Source organism: Dermacentor variabilis, chromosome 8 (genome assembly GCF_050947875.1).
Source record: "Dermacentor variabilis isolate Ectoservices chromosome 8, ASM5094787v1, whole genome shotgun sequence".
Taxonomy (NCBI): domain Eukaryota; kingdom Metazoa; phylum Arthropoda; class Arachnida; order Ixodida; family Ixodidae; genus Dermacentor; species Dermacentor variabilis.
In genome coordinates, this window is record NC_134575.1 from 91,822,784 (window position 1) to 91,841,356 (window position 18,573).

Sequence of the window (18,573 nt, forward strand, 5' to 3'; positions counted from 1 at the left end):
ATGGAATTATGGTGTGTGATACTGGGTAAAAAAAAAGTGATCAGTCAATTACAAAACCACCAAAAAGTGTAGTATATTACAAATAATTGTCTACATGAAATTAATTATGTACAAATATGCGCTTAACCAAGAAAGAGCACGGTCGAGCTCAGTAATTGCGGTGGCTATCTGTAACAGATAACCTCGGGTTGCTAAAAGAGCAAGTAAACCAAGACCTCTTCTCTAAAATATCCCTAAAATTCATGTAACAGAGTACAGGAAATTAGGCTCTTCTACTATGGTAATTCACTAATATTGCGATTATTGTCTTTTCACACTCTTCTCTTTATGCACAAAATTTCTTTTTAGTTATCTTCTATTTTTTTTCCCTATTACCACTCGATCCACGGACTATACCTCGCTATAGTTTGAGCCATGGCACCTGGGACCAACCGACCAACCAACCAAGGGCATGTGCGGTCACGGGAAGAAAAAGAAGATCAAACAACCAACGAACCATTGAAAAATGGGTGAGTTCCTCACGCATCTATCATTGACCAATACTGTCATTCTATTCTCGCACCAAATCAAAAAGTAAGTTCGTTCATTTCACTAAAAATCAAGCAATCAATCAGCTTGGTGGGTGTCCTTAAGGTCAGGACGGTGCAGCAAGAATACTAGCGCGGACATCCGTATTGCTAATAGCATCTGCGGAACAGCTGTGATTCTACTGCAGCAAGTCGCCAAGCGTGCAGATTGATCGAGACAGGGTGCGTCCCTTTTCTTTTTTATTACCACAGGCCAGCGTACCATGAAATTTTATAACAAGGATTTTCCATTCGATTCATTCCCTCCGACGTACCATGGTTACGTGTTGCAGGTTGTCGTGTAGCCTTGCTGGATACCCTGCATGCAGTAGGGGAGGCCGCCTGTCAGGAGAGCTCGGCATACCGTACTACTGTTCGTGAGAATGAGGATGTCTAAGAGTTGTTGAATGGCCGTGGTCATTTTCAGTGCTTTCATACCAAATATGGCTTGAGTTGGTTGGCCCTCGTGAAAACCTTACCCCGTGGCGGTGTAAGCTGCCATGCAGTTTTTTTTTTGGGGGGGGGGAGGGGGGCAGGTACTCAGGGACGCTCCCGCGTGGTGTCCTTTCTTTAAATTGATAGTTTGGTATGCGGCGCTAATCTGTCATAGCATCTCACGCACATTTATTGACCCTTTTCGCGGAGCAGTTTGTTCTAGAGAAACGAGATGGCGCTTTCGGCGGCGCGCCGCACGTCGCCTCAGCGACAGCGCACCTTGCGTCTGCGCGATTGGCTGTCGGAAATGCAACTGAGTTTTCGCTAACGCACTTTGCTGAAACCATGCTGGATTGAGTCATGTGGATTGAAGAGGTGTTGGCTGCAAAAATATATCTACTGGTATATTAAGGAATGGAATAAATCTGTGTGGCCAAGTTCTCGGACCGCTGGTGCAACTGTCCGTACGTGTTACCGGCACTTCGAGATGTACCGCTTTCCTCGAGGATACATAAATTTGCTCATCCGGCAGCGTTGTATCGCTAACCTTCGAAAAAAGGGTTTCAGCTCCCGAACATCGGCAATAGTGAGACCGGCTAGTTAAACAATGACAGAACGAGTAGCGCCGCTTCCTGTCATAGCAAGTTTCGCGCACAGTATCTACACACATCTGCCCCAACTGGTACGGAAACTTACGCCCACTCTATCGCCAGCCTTTCAAGAATAAGTGAACGAGAACACACTTCAATATATGCGCACTATATACGCATATTAAATCACGAACTACACCGATAGTGCGGGAATTGTCGAAGCTGAACGTTTCATGATGGTCCACAAGAGTAAGCGAGTTACTCGCGATAATACATATTCGCTGCAAGGCATTAAAATGCACAAAATAGCTACGCTTCAAACCTTATGCCCAGCAAGAACAAATATATTTGAACTGAACACATCCGCGAGCGATTAGGCAGAAAATAATCAGATAGGGACTGCACCGAGAAACTTTACTGAGTGAGAAACCTGGCAAGCCGCTGCTTCAAAATATTTGTCAAATAAATTACGAAGAGCAAAACACGCTAATCTTGATTCATGAGCGGAAAGTTTGGGTAGCTTGGAATAAATACTTAGCCCCGCTTTTAGGACAAGCACCATATATGCTGCTCGCGCCGTTTTGACATAGGTTAATCAGCTTCGAAATCGCTCTTGAATGTTCTCTCAAGCTATGGGCAAAGTTTCGTGTGTCCCACCCAGCCACTGTCTACGATATCTTCCGAGAAAGAGGTTTGCTAAGCCGCACCGGCGTCACACGCATCCATCGTAAACACGGATTCAACGGAGGCAGTTGAGGCAAGCAATGGACGCGTCACCACGTGATCAAACATGGCAACGCCCACAGGATCGCCGCGAAAAGGGTCAATATGCCCGATTCTTCTCAATGAAGTTGAGCAGGAATTTAGGGTCACCGTCATTAATCACCCCGTGACACAATCTGACATAGGCGGCTTGGTTGCAGCTATACACTTTGGACAGGCAGTGACGCCTTAAGTGCAGTCCGAGGCTGTGAGACAAGAGGTGCGAAACACCTGCGAGGGCAGCTTGATGAGTGAAGAACGGACGAGCCACGCGCTCGGCAGACCACAGACATGTTGCAGCTGCTGTCCATGCAGCACCCACTTGGATCCTCCTCCGTTTAACTTTTCCAGGTGGCAGAGACCGCTCGAGAAATCTTCTCCACGCGGAGTTTCGAATGTCACGTAGTATTCTGCAGCGCTGAAACTTTCTTTAAATTACGTGAGCACTGAGAGTTGCGAGGAAAGTGATCACCTTTCAGCAGCTGGCAGTTTATAACCGACTGCGTATGCCTGAATATGACTTGAAAAAGAAAACGAATGGTGTAGCAACACAATTCCCTTATGGCACGATAACGTCAACACTGCTGCATAGCTTTGTTTGAGAAAGCTTCTATTAAAAAAAAGCTATGCCGATCCAACACACATGTTAAGATCTGTGAAGGGTACACTTCATCAAGCTCATAAACAAATACTATACAACTGAATGCCACAAGTACAATCGTCTTTATTGTCATCCTATGCAACGTGTAATCTCGTGTAACGTTTGCTTCTAAACTACATTGTTCTCACGCTACGCCGAAATAAGAACACCAGTTCATGCGAATGCACACTGTGACACATCGACACAGTGATGTCACAAGGACGAAAGGGATATTTGAATGCATCTCAAGGGACGAATGGTGTAGGGAGGAGGTATAGGCAGAAAGTTGCACGACATTAAAGACAGTGGGAAGGCATTACAATTCTTCCGTTTCGTTCCTAATATCTGTGGCGCAGTGCGAACCAGTGCACCAGTGCACCAGTGCTCGCTCACTTGTCGCGCGAAGTGACGTAGGTGCCAATCGTTTCAAGGAACTGTGCTCGCAGACAACTCTCCGTTGCAATGAATGGAAAGCTACGTAGACAATTGCACACACGTACGAGCGTTGCTGAAAAACGTCCAATACTCTGACGTGCGTTAGCTTAAGCTGGGAAAAAAAAAGTAACTTCTCGTTTACAACGGGACAAAATACAACGCTGAGTTGAAACGTGACTTACTCCCGTGCTTGAGAAAATGCAAAGCCATCGGGCGTGGAAGCTGCTGCGCTGATTCAGTATATGGTCTCAGTTACGACTCTCTCCCCATTCTGCGAGCGCCGATTAAATGGGGCGCGTGACTCAGGCCTTGCTTACTTGGGAGTGCCTGGCGCTGGCCTGCCCGCTCCAACGGCAATACGGATTACTACGAGGCGTGTCCATTGTGTTTGTTTGCACGTGGTGACTGACCGGACCCATGTAGATTGACCGAACTTGTGAAAATGGCGTGAGAGAAGAGTCACGGTAAAATATGATGAAGCTCAGCCTGAACTCGCGAGCGATTACATGCATGGAAAAACGAAACAGACCACTCGTGGTGCGTTGTGTGTTCCTTTCGCTTGTCCTCGTGTTTTCCCGCAGTTTTAACCTTCTTTAATGTGATCATCGCCACCAAAGATTGATGCGACTGGATCCGTTACAGGCATAGGTAGTCGCACAAGGTAGACGAAGTTTTGAGGAAGAGAAAGAACGATTAAGGAGAGGTATACAAAAATGCCAGAATGAAATGCATAAATACCTTCCCTCGTTAGCTCAAACAGGCTGGGCGACCATATGTCACCACCCCATTTCAAAGGGTATGCCAATAAACCAGCAGCAGCAGCAGCAGCAGCACTTTGTGAGTAGAAAAGGAATGCTGCGCTGAACAACGCCGTGCCCAGCTGGGTCGAGGGAATGACCTTCTTGCATGAAAAAGAAGTGACTTGCCACTTGCCACCTCGGTGACCAATCAGAAAATAATACGGTGCTTCTTTTTCGCAAAAGCTCTCGCCCGCCCGAGGTCCGTTGACTGCTTCTGTTGTCCCTTCGGGGCTATTTAGGCAGTCCCGCCATGTATATTTTACTCTCTCTTCTCATCTCATCTTCACCATGTCCTATATAAATCGTTTAAGATTTTACAACGCCACGCCGTCGTCATTTATGCCCTGTCACCTAGTCTTCTGATGCCCATGGCAGGAGCTCGGACTATCATTTAAGTAACGTCGGACGGCAAGCTACGACGAACGACAATGCGACGTTGTAACGGCTCCAAAAAGCCGAAAGCGCTGTCAAACTCTGCCGGAATACTTGCGGTAACACACGGTTAGTAGCTCTGCCCCCTTAGCGTTCCCTTCATTGCGACAGAAAGTTGTGCTAGGCTGTAGAGATTTCCAACGTGAGCTTCCTAGCCGTCGCCGATCACCATAATGCCCTCTTGTCTGTCGGGAGCCTCCATTGCTACCGCGTTACTTCCGCTCAAAAACCACTGCAGAAGTGGCTGCACGTGCGCTTTGTATTCATGCCCAACTGCGAACGTGGCCTAATCAGTTTTACTGTCTTGGTTGCCAGGACGGCGGGTGTTTATTCAAGAGGCTGGAAGAAACGGATCAGCGGCTCAATAGGGTGAGCCCTACTACCGGAACGCGTTCACATCAACGAGAGCCAGTGAGAGCGACACAAGGAGCCTGTGTCGGAGTCCATGGCAGCGTGTGCTGAGGACAAGGTGCGGTGCTCGCACATTCTCGTCAAGCACCGCTACTCGCGGAAACCTTCCTCGTGGCGCGAGAAGAACATCACCCGGACCAAAGAAGAGGCACTCGCCCTCATCAAGGGCTACCGGGAGGCGATTGTGTCGGGCAAGGCCACCTTCGAGGACCTGGCCCGCCAGTACAGCGACTGCAGCTCAGCCGAAAGGAAGGGCGACCTGGGCCCGTTCGGTCGGGGCGCAATGCAGAAGCCCTTCGAGGACGCCGCCTTTGCTCTCAAGGTTGGCGAACTCTCCGAGCCAGTCTTCACCGAGTCCGGCGTCCACCTCATTTTTCGCACTGCCTAGGCATAGCACCCCTGTTCGTGACTGCGCTTTGGACAGGGGTCGTTCGTCGCCGCAAATTACTAGAAGTGTACCAGGCAGGCCACTTGTACCACCAGCACAGGAGGGTTGGCCGGTGCACGTGTGGAGCCTGCAACCTGACAGCAGGCAGTGCCGTGGTGGTCAGACAAGCACGCCGCATGCTTCACGTCACTTCTCGAAGGCTGACTTGCATCTTGTAGAAAAATAAATAAAAAAAGGGTCCGTATTATTTGATTTGCGAACAAAACTAGATTGCTGCAGCAACTGAGACATGGCGAACGCTTCAGGAACAATGAAAGTAGTCACAAAGAGGTGTGCAAGGGGTACCACGCTGTTAACTTGCCTATAGTTCCAGTCTGCGAGCTCAAGTGGTGTCACAACGTTACTTGCTCTAGTTTTCGAAGGCTCTCCGCCTGACGCTTATTTTAGCGGTTTTACATAACTCGGTCCGTTTGACCTCTCTGCCGTTGATGCAGTGCTTTCTCACGACGGATCCATGACGTGTTATAAAACACTGTTAAACAAGCAAGCAAACAGCGGCCGACGATAATCGTTTTATTGTCCGCCGCTGCTTGCTTGCTTGCTTGCTTGCATGCTTGCTTGCTTGCTTGCTTGCTTGCTTGCTTGCTTGCTTCTTAAATTGTGGCGCTGGCCCACTATGGGAGATTGGCCAAGAAGCCGGCGGTTGGTTAAAGGGGAGAGGAGAGAGAGGGACACCTAGATGGAAAAGTAAATCAGGGTGAAGTGTAACCCCCTCCCTCGTTCATGTGAATTAAGAAATAGATTTACGTGGCAGATACAGAAATAAAAATATTTGTAATTACATATAAACAGCAAATTTCGTGTTCTTCTTTTGGTCTTAGCGCTTACTACACCAAACATCTTGTCCTTTGGCGCCTGTCAATTAGGCACAAGCCAAGGGTCAATGTTTTATGCCGTACACAAGTTCATTGAAGCGTCAGGAAGGTTTCGCTGCTAGGGCACCGGCTGTGGGCTGCCTTATTTTCATTTTATCCTAGCTTTATGTATAGGCCCTCTATAATTTTCTGTTAGCGTTTTGTTGCCTCGTGCTTCATTTTGAATGTATGCCTTTACCCCCTTTTAATATTTTATTAGATGCATTTTTCAATCAACCCAGTGTGGCCTATCCACCCTTTGGGTACGGGCCATGTTTGCGGCAACAACAACAACAACAACAACATAATCGTTTTGGCAGACGCTCGTCGCTGCAAGCATGCTGCTTCGATCCGGGCATTCCGGGCATACCATCGTGCTGCAGTGGATTCCTGGCCATTGTGGCATAGCTGGAAATGTACAGGCTGACGCGGAAGCAAAAAAGGCGCACACTGACGGAACCATTATAAAAATTCCTTTTTTCCCGGTATGACATTGACGCCTTGCTCCATAACTCCATCGAAACTTCTATGGCACGACATTGGGACAACCCCGAACATCGGCAAGAGCGCCTCCATAGACTTGACGCTGTATTACAATTCCGGCTTCCACTTCGGTTGCGGAGAGGCCAGGAAGTGCGCTCATTCATCGATTACGGCTGGGTGTGGCATACACCTACCGATACCTTCACAAGACTGGACAAGCACGGGACCCCGACTGTAGCGTCTGTCACACTCTCGAGACAATAGCTCACGTGCTTTGCGTGTGCCCGGAATATGCGGCCGAACGAACAACACTGAAATCTACTGTTGACTGCTTGGACTCCCGCCCCTTTTCGGAAGAAAAGCTTTTGGGCGCGTGGAGGAGTGTTGACTGTGCCCGACGTGCCATAATATGACTTTTGAACTTTCTAAGTGAGACTGGTTTAGACGATCGCCTCTAGAACCTGTGAGACGTGCAGTCAGTGCGAAATGTGTTTGCGTATTAAGTTTTTCTGACAAGATTACTTTTTGCGTGGACAAGATTACTCTTGCGTGTATTGCGTCTACAGTGCGCATCCGCATGTTGGACAACGTGTATATAGTATCTCATTGTACCATAACATAATCACCCGCCACGTACCCTTCCCTGTATTTCCCCATTCCCCTTTCCCCAACGAGGAGTAGCAGGCTAGAAACACGCTTTCCATGGCCGCCCTCTCCTCCTTTCTCTTGATTAAAATCTACTACTCCTCCTCCTGCTTCGGTGTGTAGGCATCGTAGGCAATGGAGCGATGGGCGGAACCTGGTGTTGTGCCGACGGTTGCAAGAATACAGCAGCGAAGACGAAGGGGGTCTGTTGTCACATGTTTTTCTTTGTTCTTTTTTTTTTCGAACAGCGCTCTTCGGAAGAACTGGCTTTGGGCTGTTCGGCTCGCCGGCTGATCCCCACAGTAAAAACGCGTATACGTAAAAACGAGTATACTCGGCTCACCCCACTCCGAGGTTGTATAGAAAGACAGCGTATACTTGAGGGAAGCCCTTGGACTCGAAACATCAAACTACCGTAGGTACTTGAAGGATGATGATGTGCCGACGGAGTTCGTGTACACTAAGCTGAGCCAGCGAATGAAACCACGAGGGGTAGCGGTCAAGCGGAGACGAGCCGAGGTAAATTATGCCAGAGTTTACAGCGTGGCGTTACGTATTCTAAGCTGCCAAGCGGCGTAGTTGTCAGTTACCACTCAGATAAATCCAAGTGACATAATTCGGCCTGCCATTGGTTTTGAGGTCGATGGCGAAAATAGTCAACTTGTTTGAGATTGAATTTATTGCCATAGGCACTTGCTGTTGTTGGGATATGTTACACGGCCCCTTTCGATCGTGATCAGGATCAAATTTCTCCATCGCGATTGGCTTACCTTCCAGAGCTCGCGCAAAATAGGCAATCGCGATTGAGAAATTCTCCGTGTAGCACCAGTATAACTTGCCGGCGGCTAATTTACATGCACCAAAGAAAAATTGTCATTCATATCGGACTTTACGGTATGCATGCGCTTTCTAAACGAGCGCTGAACGATATGACGCTTATCGCATAAGATACTAGCCGGAATATTCCCGATCTACGGTTAGTGGCGTTCTTACTTGGCGCCACAGCAATACTAAGTTACCGTAAGATTATATCCCAATCATGGGAACAATGTGTGCATATTTACGTTTCACATTGTTTGTTATTTGGCTCTCCCTGTGAGCTATTCTATGAATCTGGTACAGCTTTCCTCAGCGAGAGCCAAAAGATATAGTAGCCCACCCGCCTCATCAGTGTGTTTAATTACTATAGTGTACTTTCACTCATCTTTTGGTTTGTAAACAGTTAGCGCAAGAAGCTCTCAGTTGCATCCGAGCAGCTTGACAGTTCAAAAAAATCAGGTAAATCTGGGCAACGAATGCTTTTCTTTGAAACCACAATGCATTCAGAGCATCGGAAGAGTTTCATTCAAGCGTCATATAGTCAACGGCTCTCTACACAAGACGCCATGATACAACTAAAGGAGCAAGTCATAGATACCACGGGGCGGGGCTTGAGGGCAATACTTGGACTTGATCTAAAGAAGGCCTTCGACAGGGTCAAGCACACGGCCATACTCGACAGAATCGTGCAACTCGGCCTGGGCGAACGAACGTATAATTTTATCCGAAATTTCCTTACGGGAAGAACAGCCAGAATCAGACTGGACGAGGAGGAGAGTATCCAGGTGGACATGGGCAGCGCTGGCACGCCGCAAGGGTCCGTCGTGTCACCGATGCTCTTCAACCTCGTCATGATTGGACTATCGGAAAAACTGGACCGAATAGAAGGCATTAATCACACCATTTATGCAGACGACATTACGATTTGGACCACGAAAGACGCAAGCGAGGGCGATATGGAGAACAGACTTCAAGGGGCGGTGGAGGCAATCGAAAATCACCTAGAGGGCACCGGACTTGAATGCTCGCCGGAAAAATCGGAACTGCTGCTCTACCGCCCCAGGAGGTTCGGCAAACCGTCCAGGGACGTAGCGGAACTACACAAAAGGGGAATCAGATTAACCACGAGGAAAGGCACGGAGATACCCATGGTCCAAAAGATTAGAGTTCTGGGTCTCTGGATCGAAGCCAGGGGAACAAACACGGACATTATAACACGCCTGGAAAAGAAAGTCACGGCGGCCATTCGGCTAATACAGAGAGTCTCCAACAACAGGAGGGGCATTAAAGAAAGAAACGTTGTGCGGCTCGTTCAGGCCTTCGCGATCAGCCACGTCGCGTACGTGGCGGCATTCGTCCACTGGAACAAGGCCGAGAAAGACAGGATCGACGCGCTCATTAGAAAAGCGTACAGAACAGCACTGGGTCTCCCCCGATACACAAGAAACGAAAGGTTACTACAACTCGGAGTGCATAACACGCTGGAGGAGATCGCAGAGGCACAGAGAATAGCGCAACTCGAAAGACTCTCCGGAACCAAGGCGGGCAGAGAAATCATGGAAAAGATCGGCATAAACTACCGCGGAATGAACGGCCCCAAGATGCAGATTCACCCAGACGTCCGAGCCGCAATCAACACGGAAAATATCCCGAAGAACATGCACCCCGTGCACAATGTCGAGAGAAGAAAATGCCGCACGAAAACGATTCTCAAAAACCACGGCGCGCGGGAGGGGGTGCTCTTCGTAGACGCCGCGCGGTACCCCCGACACAGGGACGACAATGGTGGTGTCGGCGCTGACAAAGGTAACTCCCTCTTCGCAATGGCGGTCGTATGCACGAAAGGAAAGACCGTGACTGCGGGCTCCGTAAGGACTAGATCGTCGGAGGCAGCGGAAGAAACGGCAATCGCATTGGCTATAATCAGCGGTCGGCAACAATACAGAACAATAATCAGCGACTCCAAGACGGCTATTAGGAATTTCACAAAGGGCTGGGTCTCCACCGAGGCGGCCAAAATCCTGAACCACAGAGCAGAAGACTTTAAGAACGGCACAATTACACCCAAATACCTCAAATGGATCCCGGCACATATGGGAGAAGTTACCATGAATGCCCCTCCCAACCTCAACGAGAAGGCCCACCGAGTCGCGCGAAAACTAACCCACCGCGGCACGGACAGTGACGGCCCAACACCCCGCAACCCCCGGGGAAGGGAGAAGGATTGCGGCGGAGGCGATGGAGAAGACGGAGGAGGCGACGACGACGAAGAAGCAATAAAAGACGACAGGGACAGACTGGTCACGTACCACGACATACTGACACACTACACGAAACAAAGAGAAGCATACCCACAACCCCACAAACAACTCGACAGGTCGCAAGAAACAGATTGGAGAAGATTGCAAACCAGAACGTTCCAAAACCCAGTCCACTTAAACAGAATAAATTCAACACAATATCCAGACGCAAGCTGCAAGCTCTGCAAACATGAACACGCAGACATGGCACACATCTTGTGGCAGTGCACACAGATCAGTTCAGTATACGTAGAGGACAAGATAGAACCGGACCTTCTCGAGGAGCGATGGCTAAGCGCCCTGACTAGCTCAGAACTACACGACCAATTATGGGCTATCCAGCGGGCCCGGGCAGCGGTGGAAAGGCTATGCCTCACCGCACACAATGCCCGGGTGGCCTGAGCCCGGGCTGGCAACCTCGCAGGTCCTTTTTCCATTAAAGTTTTTTCCGTCCGTCCGTAATTACCAGGGACAGACTGGTCACGTACCACGACATACTGACACACTACACGAAACAAAGAGAAGCATACCCACAACCCCACAAACAACTCGACAGGTCTCAAGAAACAGATTGGAGAAGATTGCAAACCAGAACGTTCCAAAACCCAGTACACTTAAACAGAATAAATTCAACACAATATCCAGACGCAAGCTGCAAGCTCTGCAAACATGAACACGCAGACATGGCACACATCTTGTGGAAGTGCACACAGATCAGTTCAGTATACGTAGAGGACAAGATAGAACCGGACCTTCTCGAGGAGCGATGGCTAAGCGCTCTGACTAGCTCAGAACTACACGACCAATTATGGGCTATCCAGCGGGCCCGGGCAGCGGTGGAAAGGCTATGCCTCACCGCACACAATGCCCGGGTGGCCTGAGCCCGGGCTGGCAACCTCGCAGGTCCTTTTTCCATTAAAGTTTTTTCCGTCCGTCCGTCCGTAATTACCTCTTAAAAGCGTTCTTAAATTTCCCGCTATACGCACTCGTTGCGCAGTCCCCGTCGAGATAACATCCGCGTCTCTCTGCGTGAAAATAATGTTCTCACGGCTCCCGTCGAAATAACGGCAGCGAACTCGCTTGGTCTGCTTGGTGCATTGGTTGGTTTCGCCTGTTCCCTGTGCCGTTATGACAGGATGGCCGAGTCGCTGACTGATCTTTTCTCGGCGCGAGAACAATTGATGTGAGAGTGCAGGATTGTTCCAGGTAGTTATGAGACGCCGCCGGTGACTCCTCGGCCCAGTGGCACAGCTACCAGCACCAATTTTTCCAACACAGGTCAGTGGCACTCCCGCTGTTGCGTCCTTATTTGCGCGTTGCTGAAAATAAAACTTTTATAGCCGCTGCGAGCTTGCGGCCTTGCTTTGCAAGGCTGTCTTGCTCTCAGCCATGTGGCCCGGCCATCTGCTTTAGGGTCGTCGAGAACTGTTCCATCCATAGTTTCGTCACAGCCGCCTCCGCGTGTCAAAATTGCCAGTGGTTTTCTTATTACGTCATAGAAACCTCCTGGCTTAAGTTAACTGTTACCTTATCGATTCCCCTGCGGACTACTATATGTTTCCTATGTGCGCGTAATGCACAGCTTTCGTTCTTGTTCGCAATATTTTGTGATGTCACGCCGCGGCTAAAAATAAAGCGACTGCGTGGAAACGCGCGCGGGTGAGTTTGCTGTTTACGTGATCGCAGTTTTTCTGACCGAAATCTCAGAATGCGCCAGTGACACAGCTGTAGGATGCTCTCCGGGTGTGGCTTTGCGTCGAACTTGCGCAGCGGTGTGCAAGTTCGGCAGAACCCATGCGCGATTAGTGCCTATACGCTCCGATAAACCCAGCGATATCGGGTCTCCTTGAACGTGATCATTGTTCAGTGGATAAACGGATGTGCCCTCGACGCCAGTACTATCGGTTGTTCTTTTGTCAGGGCAGTTCGAGCGGTGCTGCTACGCGCTTATCGTCAAGCACGCTAGATTTTAAGTCTGTCCCGTGCCTGAGAACCTAACCGCTTATCAAACTTTGATTGTGCTCAAATAAGTCAAAGCTGGCTGACACCGCTGTGGTCCAATTTGCACCCACGTTGACACATTCTGTACTTTCTAGTCTCCTGGAATACATGAGTTCGGTGTTTGTAGGAATGCTACTCTCCGTGCCGCATGTAACTACGCAAATGAGGCTGCTGTGAATACCTGCTGGTCTGGCACGGTGCCTAGGCTGATTCACTGCTAAACCTGAGGTTTGGTTCCTCAATAGCGCATATAGCTCTGCAAGTCTCAAACATTGTTTTTACAAGATTAGCCCACGAAAACCTGGGATAAGTACTAGACCTGTTCCCCTTCTGTGGAAGAAAGCTTTTCCAGGTGCAGAGGTGTCACTCGAACAGATAAATGAGAAGAGTAGAACTATTCATTGCACAAGGTTGTGCCCAGGAAACAATGCAAGAAATAGATGAAAACAGTAGCAACAAGCACAGTCAGCAAACCTCGGATATCTTTACTTGTTGCGCTCACATCAATTCAAGACTGTTTTCACAGCATTTGTTCATGAATGCAACATTCACAAAAATTTGGGTATACTAACTGTACCGTCGGAGCAAAAATCACGATGACAGTGATACTTCAGTGAAGACATTTACCAGCCAACAGCTCAAGATCATCCGTAATCAGTATTCCTCACATGCTGTTAATTTTGCTAGATGTTGTGGTCACGTGCTTGAAAGACCCACCACTATGTGCAGGCACTGCAAGCAGGCAATCGCGTTGCACATATCCCATAGTTACAATCATGTCAGCAAGGTATTGCAAAAACGGCTAAGATGCTGTGAAAACAGCTAAAGATATCAGGCAGCAGCCTACTCTCCTGATCGTGAAGGAGCCACTGGGGAAGCAAGGGAATAACGTCACATGCAATGGGTCTTCCGTGCCATAAGCGGCATTTACGTGAATGCAACAAGTGGAGCGCCATATCACATTTCTAGTGGACCACATTAATGTGAATGGCGATAACGCATTAGGAACAACATTAGGAAGGCGAACGACATTGGTGTGACAGGAAAATAGTACGGGACGGGGTGAGTCGTCTCGTGTGGTACCTGTAACGCTGGCAGACGGCATTGAGGGTGAGAGATACAGCTGCGGGTGTACGTTCTCCACTTACCAGCAGAACGCACATCACCATATGTAGGTTGCAGCTTCTTTCAAATGAACAGGAATGTGCCACATGTCACAGCTGTTGCATAGTGATTGTTGTGATGTGCTGAAATGTGTCGCTCGCTACTGTCACATTGACGGAGATGCAGCTACACACACGCCACATTCAGCGCACCAATAGCCAGCAGCAGTGCTGAAACGTGGGCATTCTTGTGAAGCACAGAGGGCACACAACTTCTGGAAATGCAGCACGAAGCGAAGGGAAAGAGAAGAAAGGATGCGGGAGTTGTAGGGACTGGGGATGCAACAAAAGAAGGAAGTGATCCCTCTGCTCTAGTATGCGAGAAGGCAGGAGCAAGATCTCTTGCGGGCTCTAGTGTCGGCGACCAGAGAGAGCATTTGCACGGGGAGGGCAGCTTCCTCACGGCACTCGCTTTACGACACACGTTTGCTTCTCTCTCGGCCACTACCATACTCCGTTCCATACATAGGAGGCAACACTCCAAAAGCTTATAGAAAGACTACTGTCATTGCTTGCATTCGCAATAAAAAAAAAATAGTGCATAATATGTGGAATTAACGTGCAAGTACACATCATTTACATCAAGGTTAGATTATGTCTCAAACTTTCATGCTGCAAAATGTGACATAAATATTACATGAAAGACGTCACAGAGCTGGTTTGCCAGCAAACACGTATAGTTACACATTTATGCCGCTAGCAGCCACAGCCCAATGCTTGCACTCACAAAGAAAACGTGGTATGCCGTGTACAGGGCAAGTGCAAGGGTGCACAAATAATTTGCTATTTGACTTAACCTTATGTCCTCAAGTTCTAGTCGTAATATGTGACGTAGTTATTCCACAGAAAGCATCACATATAAAGATACAACTACACTGCAAACAAGGCATAGTGAGACTTTTGTTGATCGCACTACTTACGGTACCTCTGCAGCCTTTGCCTGCTAAGTATGAAACAGCATATAAATGCGTTTTTAAGAAAACCTTGTGGTATCACACTCCCACAATTGTCCTTTGCAACTCTTAAAGTATTACCAAACTTTTTCATGGGACCTAGGGGAGAGTGAAGGAACACCTAAGAGGAATATTTTGGTTAAGTTGGACTGGGGAAATATGCTATATCAAGAAATTAGAAAATACTATGTAACGTACATCTGAACATCAAATGTGAGGAGAAAATAAAGAAGAAGAAAAGTCCCACTGAAGTTACTGGCAATGAATTGGAACATTTTTCTCATAAACTGTCAACAACTCAATGTTTTGTAAGTACCATGTTGTTCTTCAAACATCTTAATTCACAATCATAATGGTATGAAATAAGACAACAAGATGACTTGGAAGAGCATTTTTGTTCAACCTGAGGCTGGTTTTATGCATTAGGCAGCAGGCTGCAAAAATAGAATGCAGAGCCGTAATGTCAGTGTGATGCAACGCATGAAATTTGTGAAATTCACAAGAGAGCTGTGTGTGTGCGTGCGTGCGTGCATGCGTTTGTGTGTGTGTGTGTGTGTGCGTGTGTGCGTGTGTGTGTGTGTGTGTGTGTGTGTGTGTGTGTGTGTGTGTGTGTGTGTGTGTGTGTGTGTGTGTGTTTGTGTGTGTGTGGCAAAAAGTCGGCAAGTTATTTGGTTAGCATTGCTGGCACTCACGTTTCTGAAAATAGCCATTTCTATTTAATGTCGCATATATTCTACAAAACATTGATTCCTACTGGAATCATTAGATACACAATTAAGGTTAACCAAATCAGGCTCAGTAAGTCAAAAAATAAGCAAAAAATCAAATATGTTCCCATACCAGTACTCCGTAATGTCATAAATGTTTACAGCAAGGAATGACCCCAACAGTCCAGCATGTGATACCCCATAGGTGATCTCACACATCCCCCGTGGCTGCCCCAATTACTGCACAGAATGTCGGACACCTAACACCACATTGTCTGGTTTGGACAATAGACCCCTTTTGGGGCAGAAGATTCTAGGGCCATAAAACAGCAGTAAAATTTTGGTTGGAGTTTTCTCACTCATTTATTCAGTTGTCCCCAAGCCAGCACATCTCTGCTGAATGCTTACCTTTGATCCCTTTGCTCTTGACATTTTTAGCAAAGAGCAGCCTCACCACCAGGCTACAGAACTACGTGACAGGCACTTGCATATTGTTACATGGGTGACGTGTGCATGCAAAACACATGTGCACATCATGCAAACAGTTCAGTGTATACTATGATCGTCATCTGCGCTCCTTTTCTGTCTTTTTCCTTCCCTCTTTCTCCAACACAGAGTAGCGGGCCAGAGACAGAGTTGCAGCAGTCGACTTCACTGCTTTTCTCGAAATAATTTCTTCTCTTTCTCTCTATCTCTCTTGATAGCAAACAAAGATGACATTGCATTCTAAAAGAACTGGACACTTTCCCCAGCAAGTTCTGAGAGCTTTTTCTGTGCTAGAATGTCCCAAGTTTAGAAAAGTACTTTAAAACCTGCAAAGTCACTCTTAACACACCAGTGCTATAGTGTGTGCATTGAATTGATAAATGAATAAAAAAAAGATAAGTTCAAGATCCAATAGTATTCAATTTTTTTAACCAAAGAAATGCAAATATAGTTTTAAAAATGCCCACCTAAACAATTTTTTTTGTCACTTTAGCATGATAGCTTAACTATTATGTAAAATAATAACCCTGCAGTATTTGAAAGGTGAAGCATTATGTTTATGCTCTGCTGGTGTTATTAAGATCAAAGTGACAATTTAAAAAAATTACATACAAACAGAGCTCATCTCGGCTAAAAGTCTGGGCTGGCCTGGCATGGTTTGTATAGTTATGTTGCACGGCCTCAACTGTAGAATTGTTGGTTTTATTTAATCTTTTCTTATTTATTTATTTTCGTTATTTTCTAATAAATGCTGAACATGAAAAAATATGTCGCTCCGAGCATGGCTGTATATCTAAGGTCTGTTGCATGTGCTGCTTTCATTAAGCCTGCTCGGGTTTGGCTATTGACCCAACTTTCATTGTGCAAGAATTTATGTATAAAATCTACAAGACAGGAAATGTCAAGTAAATCGGCTGCCCATTTGTGAGTGATTGACACTTTGTTGGCATCTGTGCAGCCATCATGGCAGGCCGGGGTGCGAGGGAGAATGGAAGACCTGGACACCCGTCGGACGCCTTCCAGTTGGAAGCATGTAAGTGCATAAACACACTCCTACAGCTCAGGCTGCCCTTAGTTCTCATCACGCACAGTTGCAAGGGTCTAATCTTTTGCTGTTCATCAGATCACAGCGTTGGTCCTCGTGCCAGGGGTTACAGTTTGTTATCCTTCAACTATGAGCGGAGTTATCACACCGATACCCGGCTTTCTCTCTCCTTTCGTCTCTGCTAGCGCGCTGGAAGCGACACGGTGGAGAAGGCAAGAGAGCAAAGCCGCCCCCAAAAACTGAGTGTCACGGCGGTGAAATGCGGTGAAAGGGCTCATCGCGGCACCCTGTGGTGGCCGCGGTACTCTACGCTACGCAGCACAACATTCTTCTAAATCTAAAAATCTTAAACGAATCTAAAAACGTTGACGCAGCACGCCGCTGCCATCTCGGAGGCCACGTGCCACTGACATAGCTACGCACAGTGCGAAGATGAAATTATTTCTTTGTCTTTTTTTTTTTAGATCGCACATATATGTATTTTTCACTTATTTAACTCAACATTGGCAATTGTGCATTTCTGGCGATTACAAAATCAGCCACTATCGTTGGTGGGCCAGCTGCTTTCAATGACACTCCATGACGACATTTCGGGAGCGAAGCGATTTTCACCGTTCTTAACATGAGATTGTTAATTCCCTGCTGCACGCAGTGCAGTAATATTTGGCTCACGTGCTCACAGCAGCGTCTAAGACATATGAGCAACGTTTTCTTACTATGTTCAAAAAGTATATCAGGGCCCCTTTAAGGGGGGATGTGGCAATGAAAACTCTTTTTTTTATTTATGGGAATAAATTGGTGAATTTGGCATGCAGGTGTGATTTTTTATGCTGATATCGTAACTGAAATTAGTTATATCTTTTATAGTTTTTGAGCTACAATTGACAGCCTCTAATGGTCATCCCTTAATTAATTAATTACCCATAAGTTCGCCAAGATTTTCGTATCCCCATGTTCACAAAGGACCATTCTGTGCAATAAAGCTATTTGTTTATTTTTCAAATGCCGAAATGAGAATTAAAATATTTTTTAAACTTTCCTATGCATACTGTCTTAAGACTTTTGCAAAAAAACCATTATAAATTTTTTATGAGTGGCAGTTAAAAATGGACAGCTTTATTGCACTTATCAATGTATCAGGATCTAAGTGCAAAAGGCAGAATGATTTTGTCTTCATTCATTGGGAAATGGCACCGAGATGACTGAAAGCAACTGCACAAAAAATTAAAGCTTAGAAAACGTAGCTCAAACTTTCATTTGTTGTAAACATTTAAATCTTTACTTTGAGCACCTAAAACCTGCCTGGGATGTAGTCCTTTGCCTGTGAGGACACATTTCCTTTGCATTTTTATGTAGTTCTTCGCTTTCTTGTAGCAGTTTCATGCACCTTAGTTGCCTTTTTGTTCATCGTGCATCCATCCGTTGTGCAGAGATAGATGAAAGCGCCTTCAAAACGTCTGCTCTTGTCTCGCTGCACAACCTTTTTTATTACAGAGAGTTGGAGCGGAAATCCGAACTTTCATATGTGACGCGAAAACTGCTCCACCGATGTCACGTTGCCGTCACCACATGCGGACGCGCCGTCACCATCGCTCGCA

At 47.1% G+C, this 18,573-nt stretch overlaps 2 protein-coding genes across 3 annotated transcripts in view; both read left to right on the forward strand.

The window, feature by feature from the left end:
* Nucleotides 1–462: 462 nt before the first annotated feature.
* LOC142591177 (peptidyl-prolyl cis-trans isomerase NIMA-interacting 1-like) lies at nucleotides 463–5,530 on the forward strand. The gene is made up of 2 exons (XM_075703542.1): nucleotides 463–509; nucleotides 4,976–5,530. The coding sequence occupies exon 2, from the start codon at nucleotides 5,106–5,108 to the stop codon at nucleotides 5,457–5,459; it is 354 nt and encodes a 117-aa protein (XP_075559657.1). The 5' UTR covers nucleotides 463–509; nucleotides 4,976–5,105; the 3' UTR covers nucleotides 5,460–5,530.
* Nucleotides 5,531–11,677: 6,147 nt separating this feature from the next.
* The window catches only part of LOC142590407 (transmembrane channel-like protein 6), a 69,830-nt gene continuing 62,934 nt past the window's right edge, over nucleotides 11,678–18,573 (forward strand). For both annotated transcript variants that reach the window (XM_075702491.1, XM_075702492.1), the window contains exons 1-2: nucleotides 11,678–11,898; nucleotides 16,889–16,963. In XM_075702491.1, coding sequence (XP_075558606.1) covers nucleotides 16,894–16,963 — 70 coding nt within the window. In that variant the 5' untranslated portion in view covers nucleotides 11,678–11,898; nucleotides 16,889–16,893. The remainder of the gene's footprint in view (nucleotides 11,899–16,888; nucleotides 16,964–18,573) is intronic.

Excerpts from the sequence above, each read along its gene's own strand:
- LOC142591177 (XM_075703542.1), top strand. The coding sequence starts at position 5,106 with ATGGCAGCGTGTGCTGAGGACAAGGTGCGGTGCTCGCACATTCTCGTC.